This window comes from Oncorhynchus mykiss, chromosome 22 (assembly GCF_057628025.1).
Source record: "Oncorhynchus mykiss isolate SJ-2025 chromosome 22, ASM5762802v1, whole genome shotgun sequence".
Classification (NCBI taxonomy): Eukaryota; Metazoa; Chordata; class Actinopteri; order Salmoniformes; family Salmonidae; genus Oncorhynchus; species Oncorhynchus mykiss.
In genome coordinates, this window is record NC_143043.1 from 49,725,569 (window position 1) to 49,749,956 (window position 24,388).

Here is a 24,388-nt window from a genome sequence, read left to right on the forward strand (position 1 = left end):
GTTGAAATGACTGCGATGTCACAGAATGTGAACGCTAACGTAGAAGTGACCGATGTGTTCCAGCCTCCCACAGATGAGATATTTCTGCCTCGGCCATTTAATTCATCCATGTTTTTAACGTAGCAGCTTCGTGTGATCCTGGTTGTTACCATTGGACTAATGTTTTTATGATGTATATTTACTCGTGGTATGATAACGCCTCGACCCTAAAGAAGGGTGTAACAGTTGATATTGGATGGGGGTAAAGACACTCGTCCTGTTATGATGATGTTGCTCTGTAATCCAATTGTCTTTGTTTTCATGCTGCAATATGTACCTGTATGGATGACCTGACCTACGAGTGGTTCCTCTGTTGTTCCTCCCTCCTGTGTTGTCGCCTGACAGGTTTGGATGTTAACCACAGACGGTCATCCTGTCCACTCTGTTCTAGCCTTTCTCTTTGTCCCGTCTTGTCCAGGTACCTCTTCGCCCTGCAGATCAAGCATGACCTTGCCTGTGGACGTCTGACCTGCAACGACAGTAGCGCGGCCCTGCTGGTCTCCCATATTATCCAGTGTACGTCTCACTGTTTCTTTCCCTGTGGCTTCACACAGCCTATATGATCACAGAGCCAATAGACCATATACATTTGTAGGAAAACAGAACCTCCTTCAAACTGTGTCAAACAGGATGTGGTGCAGCATCCCAAATGGAGAATCAGTGCATTGCCATGGATAGCTTTTTCTTTTGTCTTTCTCTGAATTAATGAAATGTGGGAAGACACTGAGAGAGAGCTTTTTTGAAAAAGCCATCTGTTCCTCAGACTGGACTCTAATGCTAGAGGGAGCTGTCAGAGTGTAACCGAAGAGAGGGAAGAGGCATGGATGAGGATGAATCTATTCTAATCTATTCTGTTTAGGGATATATGCAAATAATCTGCATTTTTTTAATCAACCAGCAGTGGTGTAGATCCTTTACACACTGCACACAATGTAATGCAATGTCCTAACTTTAACCCTTTGTTCTCCAGCTGAGATTGGGGACTTTGAGGAGAGTCAGAGTCGGCAGCACCTCCTCAACAACAGCTACATTCCTGACCAGATGGCTCTGATGGACAAGATCATGGAGTTTCACTCCAATAATGGGTGAGTAGCTCCTCTATAACTGATGTGACAGCTCTGGAAGCAGGCCTCTGAACAGGACATGGTAGATAAAGACCTCATACGTACACATCCCAAGGGAATGTTTTCTACCCAGGTAGCGAAGTCAGGAAACTCCCCACTGACCTAACAGTGTTCTTTGTTTCAGTGTGTTAACTGACATGGTTTTCTTTATCATGTTAAGACTCGGCAAAGCCCCCTGGGCTGGTTGAGTGGTTAGGGCCTGGAGGTGAACGTGTCCATGTCTGCTTTATCAGAAAAACTACCTGGGTCCCCAGAAAGGTCTGCGATCTACATGGACCACAGCCTAATGAGCAACACACCAGATTTCAGCAGAGAAATGGCTTTTCTTTTTTAAACCCTTGTCACTGAACAGGTTGGCACAAGGGAAATGGCAGCTCGGACTCATTCTTCTCCTTCTCCCAGGATTTCTTTCTATTATCCGTTTCCTAATTAGCTAGTTCCGCCCTCCTTGGAGAACATATCCCACAATCCCCTTAGTGCCTTCCTCATTGATGCAGCAGGTCAGGATCACATGGCCAACCCTTTCCTCACCCCCAGTCCTCCACGGTACACTGGTGTCACCCCCAGTCCTCCACGGTACACTGGTGTCACCCCCAGTCCTCCACGGTACACTGGTGTCACCCCCAGTCCTCCACACTACACTGGTGTCACCCCCAGTCCTCCACACTACACTGGTGTCACCCCCAGTCCTCCACACTACACTGGTGTCACCCCCATTCCTCCACGGTACACTGGTGTCACCCCCAGTCCTCCACACTACACTGGTGTCACCCCCATTCCTCCACGGTACACTGGTGTCACCCCCATTCCTCCACGGTACACTGGTGTCACCCCCAGTCCTCCACGGTACACTGGTGTCACCTCCAGTCCTCCACGGTACACTGGTGTCACCCCCAGTCCTCCACGGTACACTGGTGTCACAGCAGAGATGGGTGCTCACCAGGCAGCTGACAAGATGAAAGGAGCTCCGTTAGATTTGACTGCCCTCCCTGACTTGTTCTTTTTCTGTATTTTTAGCTGATAACAGTAACCACAGTTTTCCTGGCAGGGAGCCATGCTCAGAGTTGCATCTAGAATGAACTACAGCCCACAGGAAACAGGACAACTTTTTCACAGATAAGAATTAGGGAAGGGAGTTACTATGCAGCTTGGTTTCTACCCAGACCTCGGTAGTGTCAGCTGACTGCGGGAAAAGATTGACTTGTGGCCTGGTCCCTCACCTCAATTGTAGTATTTTAGTGGAAGATATTATTCAAATTTAAAGTAACATTTTTCGTTAAGAGCAGTCATGTTCAGAAGTCCAAAATGGAAGTCAAATGTAACTGTTTGTGGACCCCTGGAATTCTGACGCAACCCACCTTAACTCCACCTTGCCGTGATTCTGAAACTTATGAGAGACTTGTATCAGACCGTGTCCCAAAACCCTATTCCCTATTTAGTGCCAAGGGGCCTGGTCTAAAACAGTACACTAAATAGAGAATAGGGAGCCATTTGGAACGGTATCCTTGACCCAGACTGCTCTCTGTGTGCATGTAGGGGTCAGACGCCAGCAGAGTCGGACTACCAGCTGCTGGAGGTGGTACGCAGACTGGAGCTGTACGGGGTTAGACTACACCCTGCCAAGGACCGCGAGGGCAGCAAGCTGAGCCTGGCCGTGGCGCACACTGGTGTCCTGGTCTTTCAGGTACTACTTTACGGGTCTGGACGGAGCAAGAGCATTTCTACACCGCCGTTTCTCATTAGAAACCCACAGGATGTTTAATTATATGTTTGATGTAGGTGAATAGCAAATTGGTAGTAAATGATTAACCAGCTTGGGTATGCCACAATGTAAGATGCTTGCAGCTGTCCCATTTTTCAGCCGTTCCACTTTGAAGTGACATTTTGATGACAGGCTTTTGACGTGCAGGACATTTTCTCTGTTCACAGATCTATTGGGTTTAAGAGCTAGCCAGTTCTATTAGAGGAATGTGGAGCTGATGTTCGATGACATGATTAGATGAACAGGCAGATTTGTGTTGCGTGTCACACTCCATGTTAAACCTCTGTGTTTTTCATCCGCTGCAGGGACACACCAAGATCAATGCCTTCAACTGGTCCAACGTGCGCAAATTAAGCTTCAAGAGAAAGCGTTTTCTCATCAAGCTCAGACCAGACCTGAACGTATGTCATATGGCCATAGCCCTTAGCATGATCCACGATTCATATCCATGTAAATATCACCAATGCCTAAAGCCTTCAACCCTAAGTTTCCATTGATGTGTGTTACATATATATGTGTCCCCTCCGCAGCAGAGCTCATACCAGGACACTCTGGAGTTCCTGATGGGTAGCCGAGACTGCTGTAAAGTCTTCTGGAAGATCTGTGTGGAATACCATGCCTTCTTCCGCCTCTTTGAGGAGCCCAAAGCAAGGCCCAAGCCTGTCCTCTTCACCCGAGGCTCCTCCTTCAGATTCAGGTAGAACAGCTGGCCCCTTGAAGGCACCTGGGGCCACACAATAATAAACCATCTCTGTCTCTCTGGACACAGAGGATAGCAGGTTCGATGAAAAACCAGTCAGTGCCTCAGTTTCAATCTCATTTCCTATCTGTCACCTGGACAGAACCCCTCCAGCTCTACTCTTAAGTTTACTGACCTCAATCATCTCCCTTGCTACTTCTCTCTCTCCACAGCGGTCGGACACAGAAGCAGGTGATTGATTATGTGAAGGACTCTGAGTTTAAGAAGATCCCGTTTGAAAGGTAAAGACTTCATGGTGGTGTTTTCTTTTTAGACCTACAGTAGCAGTCAAAAGTTTGGACACACCTACTCATTCAATAGTTTTTCTTTATTTTTTACTAATTTACTACATTGTAGAATAATAGTGAAGACATCAAAACTATGAAATAACACATGGAATTATTTCGTAACCAACAAAGTGTTAAAACAAATCTAAATATATTTTAGATTCTTCAAAGTAGCCACCCTTTGCCTGTTGACAGCTTTGCACACTTTGTATTCTCTCAACCAGTTTCATGAGGTAGTCACCTGGAGTGTATTTTTTGGGTTAGTACATGATTCCATATGTGATATTTCATAGTTTTGATGTCTTCACTATTATTTTACAAACGTAAGAATATAGTTGTTGTTTTTTTATTGAAAAACCCTGCAATAAGTAGGTGTCCAAACGTTTGACTGGTACTGTACAAAGAGAGAGACTGTGTGAGGGTTACCAGGTGTATAACATATCCACTTTCTGTCATCCTCTTCAGGAAACACAGTAGGGTCCAGCACAGCAGAAGCCGTCCATCTCCGCTGTCTTCCCCTCACTCCCCTCAAGTGCCAAAAGAAGTCAGTGGCTCCTTCGGTGTTCCCACACACACCGTCCTTTAGAGGCTAACGTGCTGAACGCCACTTTGTGGAACTGTCACTCTCTATATGATAGCCGACCCAGCATGTCTTCATCTAGAAACACTATGAATATGAAATATACTGCTTAGAATATACAGTTAATAATTGAGTAGACGGAATAACTTATCCATACCACACAATAACTCAATTTCCTTGTTTAATTGTTAAATATAACCTTCAGCCCTCTGTTCTCTGTTCTCCGTTACTCCACAGAGTGTGAGCGGTGCTCCAGGAGACAGAGCGGAGGTGGACTCTCCGCCCCGCCGTCACTGGAAGGAGTCTGTGAACGCTGAGGACCCTTCAGCCCTGCGGATCAGAGGCAGCCCTTCCATCCAGAGGAACGGGGGACACGGCGAGGACAGGCCAGGTCCTGGGGCAGAACCAGGCCCACCGAGGCAGCCCCACCCAGACCATCTGAACACAGGTCCAGCCTCCCAGGGCGCTAAGGGCAGCACCTCCTCCATCCCCTACATTGACTGCAGTGATATAGATAGTGAATATGACATGGCCAAGGGCCGGGTTACCAGGTCTCATCCTACTGACAGCCATGGGGAGGAGGCCGTGAGTCCCCACCGTGGCAGTATAATAAACGAGCGGGAACTGGCTCTGGGTAGGATGAGGTACAGAGAGTCCCCTTCCTCCCCTAAACCCCCCCTCAATATGAGCTGTGAGTTAGATGAGTCGGCCAACCTGTCGTTCTTCGGCAGTGGTCCGCCCCGTGGCCCTCTCCATAGCACTATGATGGAGGAGTTGGGGGCTGGTGGAATTGGGGACCAGCGTAGTAGCAGCCCCCTGACGGTCTGCCTGTTAGGCTCTAAGAGCACCACCTCCAGCCCCGTCACCTTCCACCGAACCGGCTCACTCAGCCACGCTGAGCAAAACGGTCACGGCTCCAGGCCCCCACGCTGGGACGACCAGGGTCACAGGGGGTTTAACAGCCAGAGAGGCCATGGGGGGCCCCAAGACCAAGGTCAGGCCCCATCCCACTACGGCAGCTATTCGCCCATCGTGGCCCGCTCGCCACACTTACAAAAGCTCCACAACATGCGTAACCGTTCCGACACAGACCCCTTCGTCCTGAGCCGGCATCAGGCCACCTCCACGCCCTCCCACGATCCCCGGCCTGTCACCTCCCGTATGGCTGCTCTGGAGCGCCGCGTAAAGGCCAATGGCTTGTCTGCCCCCGGTCAACCCAAGCCCGGCCCCATACAGAAGCTGTACAGCCATGGTGGCGTAGACCACATAGGGGCTGTTCAGATGATTGACGGCTCCACCAGCAGTGGCACAGAGTCCAGTGACTCAGAGACCGAGAACACCACGGGCAGCTCCAGCAGCCACCCGCTGACCTACGGTAACCCCGTGGCCGTGGGGTTCAATTACCCCTCCCCCATGCCCAGGAACAAGTACTCCTTTGGGAGCCTCCAGCTGGATGAGGAGATGGAGGAGGATGGCTGCCTTAACTTTAGTGACGAAGACGGGGCACAGGTGTTCAGCTGTTAGGCTAGCCCAGAGGAAAGAAGTTCAGAGACCTGCTCCACGGTGGCATTGGCTCTGGTGGTTAGCATGGGTGACAGCTATGCCAGTCTGTGTGAATGGACAGTTACTCAGTTAAAGGGTTGCTTCGGGGGACTACTAACTCCTCTGTCTCTGTGCTGCCAACATGGCACTAACTGAGTATACAGTATAGTCTGCTCAGCCATGAGCCAGCCTAACACTCTGTTTCCCATTGGGTTGCTTGCCCTTTAACTGAGAGAGAGAGAGAGAGAGAGAGAGAGAGAGCGGGATGAAGGCTCTCTGTCCTCTTCTCTTCTACCCTTAGGTGGTTAACCTTTCCTGTCTGTTCTGACTGTATTGGTGTCTATACACACACACACACACACACACCAGGTGGTTCTCAGTTAGAGACATCATCGTTTTCTAGTGCCACGTCTTTTTAAAGACCACTGTACAGCAGTGTGAATCAATCCAGTGGAAACCCCCTGATGCTCTGTATCTAGCTGAACTTTTGGGATGAAGTCGAGGGAATACTGTTTCTGGAGATGCAGAGATACAGTACCAGTCAGGGGTTTGGACACACCTACTCATTCCAGGGTTTTTCTTAATTTTTTAAAAACTATTTTCTACATTGTAGAATAATAGTGAAGACATCAAAACTATGAAATAACACATGGAATCATGTGGTAACTCAAAATGTGTTAAACAAATCAAAATATATTTTATGTTTGAGATTCTTCAAAGCAGCCACCCTTTGCCTTGATTACAGCTTTGCACAGTATTGGCATTATCTCAACCAGCTTCATGAGGTGGTCATCTGGAATGCTTTTCCAACCGTCTTGAAGGAGTTCCCACATATGCTGAACACTTGTTGGCTGCTTTTCATTCACTCTGTGGTCCAATTCATCGGGATGGCGTATCACTGCAGAATGCTGTGGTAGCCATGCTGGTTAAGTGTGCCTTGAATTCTATATAAATCACTGACAGTGTCACCAGCAAATCACCCCCACACCATCACACCTCCACCTCCATGCTTCACAGTGGGAACCACACATGGGAGATCATCCATTCACCTACTCTGCGTCTCACAAAGACACGGCGGTTGGAAGAAAAAAATCTCACCTTTGGACTCATCAGACCAAAGGACAGATTTCCACTGGTCTAATATCCGTTGCTCGTGTTTCTTGGCCCAAGCAAGTCTCTTCTTATTATTGGTGTCCTTTAGTAGTGGTTTCTTTTCAGCAATTCAACCTCTGAACAGTTGATGTTGAGATGTGTCTGTTACTTGAACTCTATTTGGGCTCTGGGTCTTCCTTTCCTGTGGCGGTCCTCATGAGAGCCAGTTTCATCACAGCGCTTGATGGTTTTTTGCGACTGCACTGAAACTTTCATTCTTGAAATTTTTCGCATTGACTGACGTTCATGTCTTAAAGTAATGATGGTCTGTCGTTTCTCTGTTCTTATTTGAGCTGTTCTTGCCATAATATGGACTTGGCATTTTACCAAATAGGGCTATCTTCTGTATACAACCCCTACCTTGTCACAACACAACTGATTGGCTCAAACGCATTAAGAAGAAAATAAATTCCACAAATGAACTTTCAACAAGGCTAATTGAAATGTAATCCAGGTGACTACCTCATGAAGCTGGTTGAGAGAATGCCAAGAGTGTGCAAACCTGTCATCAAGGCAAAGGGTGGCTGCTTTGAAGAATCTCAAATATAAAGTATATTTTGACTTTTTTTGGTTACTACATGATTCCATGTGTTATTTCATAGTTTTGATGTCTTCACTATTATTCTACAATGTAGAACATAGTAAAAATAAAGATAAACCCTTGAATGAGTAGGTGTGTCCAAACTTCTGACTGGTACTGTATGTTGTTCTGCGAGCGGACTGGACTTGCACACTCAACGTGGAATCTACAATGATACATTGTGTTGTTTATTGATTGTTTATTGATTGTTTATTGATTGTTGGAGAGTTCCAATGCTCTGTCAAATGCCGTCATGTGTCTTCATTGTGACTGTATAACCTGTCCATTCTGTCAGTGGACAGTATGTTGTTGTTTGGCTAGCATGTCGATGGGGACGTTGGTCTATGTTTTATACACTACTGTATTTATGTGTTGCTTTTTTAATCGTTATGATCATATTGTAGACTCTTGTGATTGGTTCTTGTTAATCAGATCTACTAATAGAAGAGACAGACAGGCTGTTTCCTGTGATTTTCTATGTTGCCTGGCATTGGATATGTGATTCATTGTTTATATTTAGCGAGTTGCTTAGGAGAACACAAGTGTATTGAGTATACATGTTGCTTGTACTGTACATACGGTCGGTCTCTAATTAGTGTCCATAGTGAGAGGACTACAGTAGTGAGATATGTACATTAGTGAGATATGTACAGTAGTGAGAAGACTACAGTAGTGAGAAGACTACAATAGTGAGAAGACTACAGTAGTGAGAGACGTACAGTAGTGAGAGGACTACAGTAGTGAGAAGACTACAGTAGTGAGAGACGTACAGTAGTGAGAGGACTACAGTAGTGAGAGGACTACAGTAGTGAGGACTACAGTAGTGAGAGATGTACAGTAGTGAGAGATGTACAGTAGTGAGAGGACTACAGTAGTGAGAGGACTCCAGTAGTGAGAGATGTACAATAGGTCATGTCTTAGTTTGTTGGGTGCTGAGAAGGCTTTCTGTTCGTCTACAGCACGTCCCAACCTCAACTCCTGATTTGATAGTCAATGTTTACAGTAACATAAAGGTCTTCTGTACAAAGTGATCAATGGATTGACATTTTAACTAACTATTGTTGACTGGTATTTTTAGGCATCACAGAGCCACGCTCATTTTTTCATAGACATGGCTTGTTCTGGGAAACATCAGTTTAATGAAGAAACTTTATCTAAAAGACTGTTGTGGCAACTTGACATACCAGAACACACCCAGACCCAGTCAATACTGTTGGACAATACTGGTATAATATTGCTCTGATGACCACTGGTGGCATCTCTTCTTGTTCTTGTCTACCTAAACATCTCATTGTCTATTGAACTCCAGGGGTCTACGTATCTCTCTAGTTTGCCCCTTTCTCCCCTTACAGAATTACTCTGCACTTTTGTGTTTGTTTTGTTTTCTTGCTGTCCCTGATTGTCTTTGCTTTGCTTCATTCTCCTCCTTGTCATTTTGTTTTGCTGTATATTATTTTGATTAAGGATTTACTGACCTTACATCACAATGTTTTTAAATGTCCTTGTTCAATTGAAACTCTGTTCTGCCAGCATGCAGCACTTATTAAGTCAAGTCTCACCTTGTCTCTATTTCCCTGCTCTGGATGCATGTGAACCTGTTCCCGTACTGTCCTGATGTCTTACTGTTCTGCCACAGGCTGTGTGAAGAGAAAACACAAGGTTTTAACTGGGTTTCCTTCACTGCAGTGATCCTGTTAACTGTCAACAGAGGTTACAGAGGTCTAGAATATAGGGCTGGAGAATTGAGAAATGACTTTGTTCAGGATGACAGGAACTAGGGAATAAGCAGGGAACATAAAGGCAGGTTTCAGTATGTGCTGCATGTTGTGGGTCTGAAAGACGGCAGCGTGTCAAAGCTCCAAGTCTCTCAGCTCATCGATGCTTTTAGCTGTATCCATGTGTGTATATATATATATACAGTGCATTCGGAAGGTATTCAGGCCCCATCACTTTTTCCACATTTGTTACGTTACAGCCTTATTCAAAAATGTATGAAATAGTTTTTCCTCCCTCATTAATCTACACACAATACCCCATCATGACAATACAAAAACTTTTTTTTTTTTTTATGTATTCACATAAGTTGTCAGACCCTTTACTTTGTTGAAGAACCATTGGCAGTGATTACAGCATCAAGGTCTTGTCAGGTATTTTATTTATACCTTTATTTATTTAACAAGGCAAGTCAGTTAAGAACAAATTCTTATTTTCAATGACGGCCTAAGAACAGTGGATTAACTGCCTGTTCAGGGGTAGAACAACAGATTTTTTTACCTTGTCAGCTCGGGGATTCGATCGAGCAACCTTTCGGTTACTGGCCTAAAACTCTAACCACTAGGCTACCTGCTGCCCCGAGTATGACGTTACAAGCTTGGCATATTTGTATTAGGGGATTTCTCCCATTCTTCTCTGCAGAACCTCTCAAGCTCTGTCAGGTTGGATGGGGAGCGTCGTTGCACAGGTATTTTCAGGTCTCTCCAGAGATGTTTGATTGGGTTCAAGTCCGGTCTCTGGCTGGGCCACTCAGAGACTTGTCCCGAAGCCACTCCTGCGTTGTCTTGGCTGTGTGCTTAGGGTCTTTGTCCTGTTGGAAGGTGAACCTTCACCCCAGTCTGAGTTCCTGAGCACTCTGGAGCAGGTTTTTCATCAAGGATCTCTCTGTACTTTGCTCCGTTCATCTTTCCCTCGATCCTGACTAGTCTCCCAGTCCCTACCGCTGAAAAACATCCCCACAGCATGATGCTGCCACCACCTTGGTCTGAGTCCTTTAGGTGCCTTTTGGCAAACTACAAGCGGACTGTCATGTACCTTTTACTGAGGAGTGGCTTCCGTCTGGCCACTCTACCATAAAGGCCTGATTAATGGAGTGCTGCAGAGATGGTTGTCCTGGACGTTTTTCTCATCTCCATCTTGGTCTCCTCCCTGAGCAAGACCCTTCTCAGTTTGGCCGGGTGGCCAGCTCTAAGAAGAGTCTTGGTGGTTCCAAGCATATTCCATTTCAGAATGATGGAGGCCACTGTGTTCTTGGGGGCCTTCAATGTTGCAGACATTTTTCGGTACCCTTCCCCAGATCTGTGCCTCAACACAATCCTGTCTTGGGAGCTCTACAGACAATTCCTTCGACCTCATGGCTTGGTTTTTGCTCTGACATGCGCTATCAACTGTGGGAGCTTATATAGACAGGTGTGTGCCTTCCCAAATCATGTCCAATCAATTGAATTTACTACGAGTGGACTCCAATCAAGTCGTAGAAACATCTCAAGGATGATCAATGGAAACAGGATGCACCTGAGCTCAATTTCGAGTCTCATAGCAAAGGGTCTGGATACTTATGTAAATAAGGTATTTGTTGTTTTTTTAAAACCTTTTTTCACTTTGTCATCATGGGATATTGTGTGTAGATTAATGAGATGTTTTATTTATTTAATCAATTTTAGAATAAGGCTGTAATGTAACAAAACGTGTAAAAGGGAAAAGGTCTGAATATTTTCTGAATGCACAGTATAGTATCTATTATATATTGTGTCATTTTATGATATTATTTTTATTAATTAACTTGGTCCTAAATTAATATAAACTTCAAATAATAACATAATTATTGAGTGTCACTCAATGTTGCTTTAACTCAGTGTCACTCAATGTTGTTTTTACTCAGCCTTCCAGGTAGCGTGAGGGGACAGTATGAGGGTACTGTTGGTTACTGGATCATTGGAGGAAAATAACACCCTGTCAGACATACCAAGCACTGTCTTATGGCTCTGTGATGTTGGGCTGTTGTACACAACTGATATTTGTGGATTTTGTATTGAATGCTAAATAATTGACTAAACCTCAAAAAGAACAAAAAAACATTATTTAACTAGGCAAGTCAGTTAAGAATAAGTTCTTATTTACAATGACAGCCTGTCGTTCTGCCCCTTGTTCAGGGGCAGAACGACAGATTGTTACCTTGCCAGCTCGGGGATTCGATCTAGTAAGCGTTTGGTTACTGGCCCAATGCTCTAACCACTTGGCTAACTGCCACCCTTACACTGAATATACCAAACATTAGGAACACCGTCCTCGTATTAGGTTGTACCCACCACCCGGTTGCCCTCAGACTCAATTCGTCAGGGCATGGACTCTACAAGGTGTCAAAAGCGTTCCACAGGGATGCTGGATTTATGTTGACTCCAATGTTTCCCACAGTTGTATTAAATTGGCTGGATGTCCTTTGGGTGGTGGACAATTCTAGATACACACGAGAAACTGATGAGCGTGAAAAACCCAACAGCTTTGCGGTTATTGCCACAAACCTGCTGCGCCTGGTACCTACTACCATACCCTGTTCTAAGACACTTCAATGTTTGGTCTTGTCCATTCACCCTCTGAATGGAACACATTCTCTATGGATGTCTCTATTGTCTGAAGGCTTATAAATCATCCTTAACCTGTCTCCTCCCCTTCATCTACACTGATTGAAAAGGATTTAATAAGCAACACCAATAAGTGATCATAGCTTTCAACCTAGATTGACCTGGTCAGAGCAGGGATCCTTAATGTTTTGTTCACTCAGTGTATCGTAATACACTGTGAGCTAGTCTTAAACTCTTGTGTTTATAGGCCGGGCTTGTGTGAGCTAGTCTTAAACTCATGTGTCTATAGGCCGGGCTTGTGTGAGCTAGTCTTAAACTCATGTGTTTATAGGCCGGGCTTGTGTGAGCTAGTCTTAAACTCATGTGTCTATAGGCCGGGCTTGTGTGAGCTAGTCTTAAACTCATGTGTTTATAGGCCGGGCTTGTGTGAGCTAGTCTTAAACCCATGTGTCTATAGGCCGGGCTTGTGTGAGCTAGTCTTAAACCCATGTGTCTATAGGCCGGGCTTGTGTGAGCTAGTCTTAAACCCATGTGTCTATAGGCCGGGCTTGTGTGAGCTAGTCTTAAACCCATGTGTCTATAGGCCGGGCTTGTGTGAGCTAGTCTTAAACCCATGTGTCTATAGGCCGGGCTTGTGTGAGCTAGTCTTAAACCCATGTGTCTATAGGCCGGGCTTGTGTGAGCTAGTCTTACACTGCTGGTGTCACCATGTGGGCCGGGCTTGGTTCCATTGCATGTCCAAGAGGCTAACCCAGGGCTCAGGCGGTGGTGTTCATGCTTTCTGACTGTTGCACTATGTACTGTATGTACCCTCACCTCACTCTCTCACTGCTACCTACTTTAACATTTCACCCGTTCAGACAACACCCACAACAGACAAGACCGGAGCAGGCAGACATCACTCACAGCAGACAAGACAGTGGCAGGCAGACATCACTCACAGCAGACAAAACAGTGGCAGGCAGACATCACTCACAGCAGACAAGACAGTGGCCGGTAGACATCACTCACAGCAGACAAGACAGTGGCAGGCAGACATCACTCACAGTGATAATGTAATAATGAAGTAACAACAGTAATAATGTTGTCTTAATGGAGTAATAACAGTAATAATGAAGTAATAACCGTAGTAATAACGCAATAAAGTAATAATGACAGTAGCAATAATGAAGTAATAACAGTAGTAATATTGAGTAATAACATTAGTAATATTGTAATTAAGTAATAACAGTAGTAATATTGTAATGAAGTAATGACAGTAGTAATATTGTAATGAAGTAATAACAGTAGTAATATTGTAATGAAGTAATGACAGTAGTAATATTGTAATGAAGTAATAACAGTAGTAATATTGTAATGAAGTAATAATGAAGTAATGACAGTAGTAATATTGTAATGAAGTAATAATGAAGTAATAACAGTAGTAATATTGTAATGAAGTAATAACAGTAGTAAAATTGTAATGAAGTAATGACAGTAGTAATATTGTAATGAAGTAATAATGAAGTAATGACAGTAGTAATATTGTAATGAAGTAATAATGAAGTAATGACAGTAGTAATATTGTAATGAAGTAACAACAGTAATAATGTTGTCTTAATGGAGTAATAACAGTAATAATGAAGTAATAACCGTAGTAATAACGCAATAAAGTAATAATGACAGTAGCAATAATGAAGTAATAACAGTAGTAATATTGAGTAATAACATTAGTAATATTGTAATGAAGTAATAACAGCAGTAATATTGTAATGAAGTAATAATGAAGTAATAACAGTAGTAATATTGTAATGAAGTAATAACAGTAGTAATATTGTAATGAAGTAATGACAGTAGTAATATTTTAATGAAGTAATAATGAAGTAATGAAGTAATGACAGTAGTAATATTTTAATGAAGTAATAATGAAGTAATGACAGTAGTAATATTGTAATGAAGTAATAATGAAGTAATGACAGTAGTAATATTGTAATGAAGTAATGACAGTAGTAATAATGAAGTAATAACAGTAGTAATAATGAAGGAATAACAGTAGTAATAATGAAGTAATAACAGTAGTAATTATGAAATAATAACAGTAGTAATATTGTAATGAAGTAATAACAGTAGTAATATTGTAATGAAGTAATGACAGTAGTAATATTGTTTTAATAAAGTAATAATGAAGTAATAATAGCAGTAAAACTGTATAAAGACATTATTCTGGGTCACATTAGCACTTTGTGCATTGTGACACTTACTGTTAGCCAGGTCCCAGAATATGCTAGTTGTAAATTCAACAACTTTACTTGCTGCTGTTTCACCTTTTCTCTCACTTACTTCCATAACATGTTGGATACTACAGTCTCCATCCATAACAGGTTGGATACTACAGTCTCCATGCATAACAAGTTGGATACTACAGTCTCCATCTATAACAGGTTGGATACTACAGTCTCCATCCATAACACGTTGGATACTACAGTCTCCATCTATAACAGGTTGGATACTACAGTTTCCATCCATAACAGGTTGGATACTACAGTCTCCATCCATAACAAGTTGGATACTACAGTCTCCATCCATAACAAGTTGGATACTACAGTCTCCATCTATAACAGGTTGGATACTACAGTCTCCATCCATAACACGTTGGATACTACAGTCTCCATCTATAACAGGTTGGATACTACAGTCTCCATCCATAACAGGTTGGATACTACAGTCTCCATCCATAACAAGTTGGATACTACAGTCTCCATCTATAACAGGTTGGATACTACAGTCTCCATCCATAACAAATTGGATACTACAGTCTCCATCCATAACATGTTGGACACTACAGTCTCCATCCATAACAAGTTGGATACTACAGTCTCCATCCATACCAGGTTGGATACTACAGTCTCCATCTATAACAGGTTGGATACTACAGTCTCCATCTATAACAGGTTGGATACTACAGTCTCCATCCATAACACGTTGGATACTATAGTCTCCATCCATAACAAGTTGGATACTACAGTCTCCATCTATAACAGGTTGGATACTACAGTCTCCATCCATAACAGGTTGGATACTACAGTCTCCATCTATAACAGGTTGGATACTACAGTCTCCATCCATAACAAGTTGGATACTACAGTCTCCATCCATAACAGGTTGGATACTACAGTCTCCATCCATAACAAGTTGGATACTACAGTCTCCATCTATAACAGGTTGGATACTACAGTCTCCATCTATAACAGGTTGGATACTACAGTCTCCATCCATAACAAGTTGGATACTACAGTCTCCATCCATAACAGGTTGGATACTACAGTCTCCATCCATAACAAGTTGGATACTACAGTCTCCATCCATAACAGGTTGGATACTACAGTCTCCATCCATAACAAGTTGGAAACTACAGTCTCCATCCATAACAAGTTGGATACTACAGTCTCCATCTATAACAGGTTGGATACTACAGTCTCCATCTATAACAGGTTGGATACTACAGTCTCCATCCATAACAAGTTGGATACTACAGTCTCCATCCATAACAGGTTGGATACTACAGTCTCCATCCATAACACGTTGGATACTATAGTCTCCATCTATAACAGGTTGGATACTACAGTCTCCATCCATAACAAGTTGGAAACTACAGTCTCCATCCATAACAAGTTGGATACTACAGTCTCCATCTATAACAGGTTGGATACTACAGTCTCCATCCATAACAAGTTGGAAACTACAGTCTCCATCCATAACAAGTTGGATACTACAGTCTCCATCCATAACAAGTTGGATACTATAGTCTCCATCTATAACAGGTTGGATACTACAGTCTCCATCCATAACAAGTTGGATACTACAGTCTCCATCTATAACAAGTTGGATACTACAGTCTCCATCCATAACAGGTTGGATACTACAGTCTCCATCCATAACAAGTTGGATGCCACCCGTCTCGTCTTCAAGTCCTTTTTGACACTCTCTGATACCCATTTTACCATCTTTTCTCTTTCCCAGAGACTTTTTTTACACTTTTTAACATTGTATACAGTTGTGCACTAGTGACAATAAAGTTGACCTTTATGAAGTGGGAGTCTAGAATCTTTTTTTTTTATAAAGACCCCCAACATTGTCTTGTTGTCACTCTATAGATGCTAGTCCCCTCCCATCCTCCTGTGATGTCATAGATGTAGCATAGCTCTGTTAAATATCTGTATGTATAGTGTGTTCGATAGACTCATTTTGTGTCTCGTGGCTGTGTGTGGTAATCCGTGATGCTTGTCGCGGCTGTCCCCTCCATCCTAGTGTGTAGAATTGTAGGATCAGACGTTCACCAGAGATGTTGCTAGTTTAATCATTGTTTTGTTCATGCCAACGTGGTGCTATCACAGGAAAGGAGACAGTGGCGGGCAAGTATGCAATCAAGTTTCCCTAGTGAACATCCTATAGTGAACGTCCTAGTGAACATAGTGGCAGTGTAGGGGATTTAGGTAAATGATTACACTCAATCATAATACTGTATTCAACCCAACAGCTGATCTATCATGCTGAAATCCCAGACATTAGAGAGAGGGGGAAGGGCCTTAAAGCTGTCTGGATATTAGAGAGAGAGAAGAGCATTAGAGCTGGCTGGATATTATAGAGAGAGAAGAGCATTAGAGCTGTCTGGATATTAGAGAGAGGGGGAAGAGCATTAGAGCTGTCTGGATATTAGAGAGAGAAGAGCATTAGAGCTGTCTGGATATTATAGAGAGAGAAGAGCATTAGAGCTGTCTGGATAGTAGAGAGAGAGAGAAGAGCATTAGAACTGTCTGGATATTAGAGAGAGAAGAGCATTCGAGCTGTCTGGATATTAGAGAGAACAGCATTAGAGCTGTCTGGATATTAGAGAGAGAAGAGGATTAGAGCTGTCTGGATATTATAGAGAGAGAAGAGCATTAGAGCTGTCTGGATATTATAGAGAGAGAAGAGCATTAGAGCTGTCTGGATATTATAGAGAGAGAAGAGCATTAGAGCTGTCTGGATATTAGAGAGAGAAGAGCATTAGAGCTGTCTGGATATTAGAGAGAGAGAAGAGCATTAGAGCTGTCTGGATATTAGAGAGAGAAGAGCATTAGAGCTGTCTGGATATTAGAGATAGAGAAGAGCATTAGAGCTGTCTGGATATTAGAGAGAGAGAAGAGCATTAGAGCTGTCTGGATATTAGAGAGAGAGAAGAGCATTAGAGCTGTCTGGATATTAGAGAAAGAAGAGCATTAGAGCTGTCTGGATATTAGAGAGAGAGAAGAGCATTAGAGCTGTCTGGATATTAGAGAGAGAGAAGAGCAATAGAGCTGTCTGGATATTAGAGAGAGAGAAGAGCATTAGAGCTGTCTGGATATTAGAGAGAGAGAAGAGCAATAGAGCTGTCTGGATATTAGAGAGAGAAGAGCATTAGAGCTGTCTGGATATTAGAGAGAGAAGAGCATTAGAGCTGTCTGGATATTAGAGAGAGGGGGAAGAGCATTAGAGCTGTCTGGATATTAGAGAGAGAGAAGAGCATTAGAGCTGTCTGGATATTAGAGAGAGAGAAGAGCAATAGAGCTGTCTGGATATTAGAGAGAGAAGAGCATTAGAGCTGTCTGGATATTAGAGAGAGAAGAGCATTAGAGCTGTCTGGATATTAGAGAGAGAGAAGAGCATTAGAGCTGTCTGGATATTAGAGAGAGAGAAGAGCATTAGAGCTGTCTGGATATTAGAGAGAGAAGAGCATTAGAGCTGTCTGGATATTAGAGAGAGAGAAGAGCATTAGAGCTGTCTGGACATTAGAGAGAGAAGAGCATTAGAGCTGTCTGGATATTAGAGAGAGAAGAGCATTAGAGCTGTCTGGATATTAGAGAGAGAGAAGAGCATTAGAGCTGTCTGGATATTAGAGAGAACAGCATTAGAGCTGTCTGGATATTAGAGAGAGAAGAGCATTCGAGCTGTCTGGATATTAGAGAGAACAGCATTAGAGCTGTCTGGATATTAGAGAGAGAAGAGGATTAGAGCTGTCTGGATATTATAGAGAGAGAAGAGCATTAGAGCTGTCTGGATATTATAGAGAGAGAAGAGCATTAGAGCTGTCTGGATATTATAGAGAGAGAAGAGCATTAGAGCTGTCTGGATATTAGAGAGAGAAGAGCATTAGAGCTGTCTGGATATTAGAGAGAGAGAAGAGCATTAGAGCTGTCTGGATATTAGAGAGAGAAGAGCATTAGAGCTGTCTGGATATTAGAGATAGAGAAGAGCATTAGAGCTGTCTGGATATTAGAGAGAGAGAAGAGCATTAGAGCTGTCTGGATATTAGAGAGAGAGAAGAGCATTAGAGCTGTCTGGATATTAGAGAAAGAAGAGCATTAGAGCTGTCTGGATATTAGAGAGAGAGAAGAGCATTAGAGCTGTCTGGATATTAGAGAGAGAGAAGAGCAATAGAGCTGTCTGGATATTAGAGAGAGAGAAGAGCATTAGAGCTGTCTGGATATTAGAGAGAGAGAAGAGCAATAGAGCTGTCTGGATATTAGAGAGAGAAGAGCATTAGAGCTGTCTGGATATTAGAGAGAGAAGAGCATTAGAGCTGTCTGGATATTAGAGAGAGGGGGAAGAGCATTAGAGCTGTCTGGATATTAGAGAGAGAGAAGAGCATTAGAGCTGTCTGGATATTAGAGAGAGAGAAGAGCAATAGAGCTGTCTGGATATTAGAGAGAGAAGAGCATTAGAGCTGTCTGGATATTAGAGAGAGAAGAGCATTAGAGCTGTCTGGATATTAGAGAGAGAGAAGAGCATTAGAGCTGTCTGGATATTAGAGAGAGAGAAGAGCATTAGAGCTGTCTGGATATTAGAGAGAGAAGAGCATTAGAGCTGTCTGGATATTAGAGAGAGAGAAGAGCATTAGAGCTGTCTGGACATTAGAGAGAGAAGAGCATTAGAGCTGTCTGGATATTAGAGAGAGAGAAGAGCATTAGAGCTGTCTGGACATTAGAGAGAGAAGCATTAGAGCTGTCTGGATATTAGAGAGAGAAGAGCATTAGAGCTGTCTGGACATTAGAGAGAGAAGAGCATTAGAGCTGTCTGGATATTAGAGAGAGAAGAGCATTAGAGCTGTCTGGATATTAGAGAGAGAAGAGCATTAGAGCTGTCTGGATATTAGAGAGAGAAGAGCATTAGAGCTGTCTGGATATTAGAGAGAGAAGAGCATTAGAGCTGTCTGGATATTAGAGAGAGAGAAGAGCATTAGAGCTGTCTGGACATTAGAGAGAGAAGAGCATTAGAGCTGTCTGGATATTAGAGAGAGAAGAGCATTAGAGCTGTCTGGATATTAGAGAGAGAAGAGCATTAGAGCTGTCTGGATATTAGAGAGAGAGAAGAGCGTTAGAGCTGTCTGGATATTAGGGACATGAAACATGCTGCAGATATTTATGGATTTAATTTAACTTCTTCAGCTGACTCTTTCTCACCCCCCTCTCCATTCCGTCAACAGGGGTGGTGTCCAACAGCCCTCATCTCTCCGCCTCCTCCGTTAACTCCCAGGGCATTGTCAACGGTCAGATGCCGGTTGAACTCTGTGGTCACAGTCCGGACGTTCGGCAGCCCTCTCCCCTCACCAGTCCCTTGCTCAACAACGCTGGCATTGTGCGCACCGACGATGAAGAGGAGGTTCGGAGGAAGGTTTGTGGTCCAGAGAGGGCCCTATGTAACAGGAGTACAGCTGGAAAGGCATTGATGTGCCTCATTGTGGTTTTAAATCTCCAATTACCATCACCTGCTTCAAAGAGGCTCCAGTCACGTACAGTAGTGCCTACAATAGCAGAGGACTGAGATTGCCTGGCCTAAATAGCTCTCCACAGGGACGAGTGCTGGGTACCCTGTACCAAGTCTGATGTAACTGGGCTACATGTCGTAACACTGGAATTGATTATTTAAAATGTGAAAAATGACCCATGACACAGTCTACAGCTTACTGTGTTAGTAGTGTTGTCTCTGCACAGTTAAAAGAGTCTGTTCTCTTTCCTTCACAGAGGTTCCCTACCGACAAGGCCTACTTTATCGCCAAGGAGCTGCTGACCACAGAGAGGACCTATCTGAAGGACCTGGAGGTGGTGACTGTGGTAAGGACACATCACTAGATAGATTATTCCGCTCTCTCTCTCTTTCTCTCTCTTTCTCTATATAAAAATAAATATTAACAAATTCCAACGGGGCTATACATTTGGGGGAGTTTTTGTTCTCGCCTGAGTAGCCTTGTTTCACTACCAAAAATAATAAATCACTGCCCAGTCAAATAATTAACATCCAATCACATTATACCTTTATTTAACTAGGCAAGTCAGTTAAGAACAAATTCTTATTTTCAATGTCGGCCTAGGAACAGTGGGTTAACTGACCTAGGAACAGTGGGTTAACTGACCTAGGAACAGTGGGTTAACTGGTCTAGGAACAGTGGGTTAACTGACCTAGGAGTGGGTTAACTGACCAGTGGGTTAACTGACCTAGGAACAGTGGATTAGGATTAACTGCCTTGTTCAGGAGCAGAACGACAGATTTGTACCTTTTTACCTTGTCAGCTCAGGGATTTGATCTTGCAACCTTTTGGTTACTAGTCCAACGCTCTAACCACTAGGCTACCTGCCTCCCCAAACTTTACTCTCTAGCGTGAATTCCACTAACATAGCTGCTGCTCATTCTGTTAACTCGAAAATGGTTTAAAAAAGTAAGGCCCGCACATACCAGCTCTACTGGTAGTACTGCACCTACCAGCAGTACCACACCTGTCGACCACACAAGTTGTTCTGCTTCCACGAGCACATCCAATGCTAACATCAGTAATTCTACATTTGTTGTTAGGCCAGCTAGCTTGGACACTGACAGTTGTGAATCTGATGCAGCCCAAGAGCTACTGTCCTCTTATCCAGGAAAGCACCGAACAACAGACAGGGATGTTGGACCATCGAAGAGGCGCAAATATGACGAGAACTACATTGATTTGGGGTTCACTTATATTGGGAGTAATGCCTTTCCTCAGCCACAGTGTGTTATATGTGCAAAAGTACTATCTCACAACTCAATGAAACCTTCACTCTTTTTATAAACAAAACATGCCAATTTGAAAAATAAGCCACGGGAATTTTTGAGCGAGAACTAAGATGACTTTCGTGTAGTAAGACATGTATAAAAGCAACAGATACCATTAATAAGAAGGGGCTAGAAGAGTCTTATCTGGTGAGCTACTGAGTGACTAAGACAGGCAAGCCCCATACTGGGGGACATCATTCTTTCTGTTACTGCAGATATGGCTGGGACAATGCTGGGGGAAAAGGACAAAAGTACTATTCATCAAACAACACTGTTTCATGACACATCAGTGACCATGGCAGGAGATGTTTTGAAACAATTACTGCTTGGCATACAAGCCAGTGAATTATATGTGTTACAGCTGGATGAGTCAACAGACGTGGAGGGCCTGGCACAGCTTCTGGTATATGTCCGTTAAGTTTATGGGGGGTCAATTAAGGAAGACATCCTCTTCTGCAAACCACTGGTAACCAGGACAACAGGAGAGGATATTTTTAAAGTACTGGACAGCTTTATGACATCAAATGGACTTTGGTGGGCAAGAAAGAGCTTTTGGACAATACAGTGAAAAGGGTTAACTTCGTTAAAGCAAGGCCCTTGAACTCTCATGTATTTTCATGCAATGATATGGGCAGCGACCATGTAACGCTTTTACAACATACAGAAGTGAACTGGTTATCAAGGGGCAAAGTCTTTTCTGATCATAATTTTCACTTGTCTGACTGCTTGCATGATGACGACTGGCCTATCTGGGTGATGTTTTTTCTCATCTGAATGATCTGAATCTGGGATTACAGGGACTCTCCGCAAGTATATTCAATGTGCGGGACAAAATTGAGGCTATGATTAAGAAGCTCTTCTCTGCAGGTACTTTCCCTAAATGGATGACACAAACAACTGGATTCGTTATCCCTTTCATGCCCTGCCTCCAGTCCACTTACCGATATCTGAACAAGGGAGCCTCATCGAAATTGCAACAAGCGGTTCTGTGAAAATGTAATTTAATCAGAAGCCACTTCCAGATTTCTGGATAGGGCTGCACTTAGAGTATTCTGCCTTGACAAATCGCGCTGTTAAGACACTGATGCCCTCTGCAACCACGTACCTATGTGAGAGTGGATTCTCGGCCCTCACTAGCACGAAAACTAAATACAGGCACAGACTGCGTGGATTTGATTTAAGACAGACTCTCTCCAATACAACCCAACATTGCAGAGTTATATGCATCCTTTCAAGCACACCCTTCTCATTAACCTGTGGTGACAAATAAGGTTTTATATATAAGATGGCTAAATAAAGATCTAAATGATTGATTATTATTATATTATTATTTGTGCCCTGGTCCTATTAGAGCTCTTTGTCACTTCCCAGGAGCCGGGTTGTGACAAAAACTCTCATTCTTATGTTTAATAAATGTAGCATATAGTGTGTGTGGTGGGTTTACAATGATGGCAAAAAAACTACATTTGAGAGTGTGCTGACCCTGGTGCTAGAGGGGGTACGCAGCTGGAGGTTGAATGTTTGAAGGGGTACGGGACTGTAAAAAGTTTGGGAACCACTACCTAGTAGATAATATGGGAGTTTATCAAAATTGGATTTGTTTTCAAAATCTTTGTGGGTCTGTGTAATCTGAGGGAAATATGTGTGTATCTCGCTCTCTTTCTCTCAGGGATTCAACACTGCTGTTCTGTTTGTTTTCTTCCCTGCTGTCCTCTGGGCAGAAAAACACAGATTATTCCAGCTGCTTTACAACAGAGCATACGGAAATATCTCTTGATATGGACTGCAGATCTTCTCTCTCTGTTTAAATGGACTGCAGCTCTTCCCTCTGTTGATATGGACTGCAGATCTTCTCTCTCTGTTTATATGGACTGCAGCTCTTCTCTCTCTGTTTATATGGACTGCAGCTCTTCCCTCTCTGTTTATATGGACTGCAGCTCTTCTCTGTTGATATGGACTGCAGCTCTTCCCTCTCTGTTTATATGGACTGCAGCTCTTCCCTCTCTGTTAATATGGACTGCAGCTCTTCTCTCTCTGTTAATATGGACTGCAGCACTTCTCTCTCTGTTAATATGGACTGCAGCACTTCTCTCTCTGTTTATATGGACTGCAGCTCTTCCCTCTCTGTTAATATGGACTGTAGCTCTTCCCTCTCTGTTATATGGACTGCAGCTCTTCCCTCTCTGTTTGTATGGACTGCAGCTCTTCCCTCTCTGTTTATATGGACTGCAGCTCTTCTCTCTCTGTTGATATGGACTGCAGCTCTTCCCTCTCTGTTTAAATGGACTGCAGCTCTTCCCTCTCTGTTTATATGGACTGAAGCTCTTCCCTCTCTGTTTATATGGACTGCAGCTCTTCCCTCTCTGTTTATATGGACTGCAGCTCTTCCCTCTCTGTTTATATGGACTGCAGCTTTCTCTCTCTGTTTAGATGGACTGCAGATCTTCCCTCTCTGTTAATATGGACTGCAGATCTTCTCTGTTGATATGGACTGCAGCTCTTCCCTCTCTGTTTATATGGACTGCAGATCTTCTCTCTCTGTTTATATGGACTGCAGCTCTTCCCTCTCTGTTTATATGGACTGCAGCTCTTCCCTCTCTGTTTATATGGACTGCAGCTCTTCCCTCTCTGTTAATATGGACTGCAGATCTTCTCTGTTTATATGGACTGCAGATCTTCTCTGTTTATATGGACTGCAGCGCTTCTCTCTCTGTTTATATGGACTGCAGCTCTTCCCTCTCTGTTTATATGGACTGCAGCTCTTCCCTCTCTGTTTATATGGACTGCAGCTCTTCTCTCTCTGTTGATATGGACTGCAGCTCTTCCCTCTCTGTTTATATGGACTGCAGCTCTTCCCTCTCTGTTTATATGGACTGAAGCTCTTCCCTCTCTGTTTATATGGACTGCAGCTCTTCCCTCTCTGTTTATATGGACTGCAGCTCTTCCCTCTCTGTTAATATGGACTGCAGCTCTTCTCTCTCTGTTTATATGGACTGCAGCTCTTCCCTCTCTGTTTATATGGACTGCAGATCTTCTCTGTTTATATGGACTGCAGATCTTCTCTCTCTGTTTATATGGACTGCAGCTCTTCCCTCTCTGTTTATATGGACTGCAGCTCTTCCCTCTCTGTTTATATGGACTGCAGATCTTCTCTGT

General features: G+C 43.4%; 1 protein-coding gene across 6 annotated transcripts in view; it reads left to right on the top strand.

Annotated features, from left to right (window-relative positions):
- Positions 1-24,388, top strand: part of LOC110502168 (FERM, ARHGEF and pleckstrin domain-containing protein 1) — a 148,048-nt gene that overhangs the window by 98,375 nt on the left and 25,285 nt on the right. For all 6 annotated transcript variants that reach the window (XR_016490682.1, XM_036959362.2, XM_036959364.2 and 3 more), the window contains 10 exons: positions 458-555; positions 1,010-1,124; positions 2,700-2,847; positions 3,231-3,326; positions 3,456-3,622; positions 3,838-3,906; positions 4,417-4,495; positions 4,769-4,979; positions 19,641-19,828; positions 20,179-20,268. Coding sequence is in view for 5 of the 6 variants with exons in the window: in XM_036959362.2 (XP_036815257.2) it covers positions 458-555; positions 1,010-1,124; positions 2,700-2,847; positions 3,231-3,326; positions 3,456-3,622; positions 3,838-3,906; positions 4,417-4,495; positions 4,769-4,979; positions 19,641-19,828; positions 20,179-20,268 (1,261 nt within the window). In the remaining variant the exon portion in view is untranslated. The remainder of the gene's footprint in view (positions 1-457; positions 556-1,009; positions 1,125-2,699; positions 2,848-3,230; positions 3,327-3,455; positions 3,623-3,837; positions 3,907-4,416; positions 4,496-4,768; positions 4,980-19,640; positions 19,829-20,178; positions 20,269-24,388) is intronic.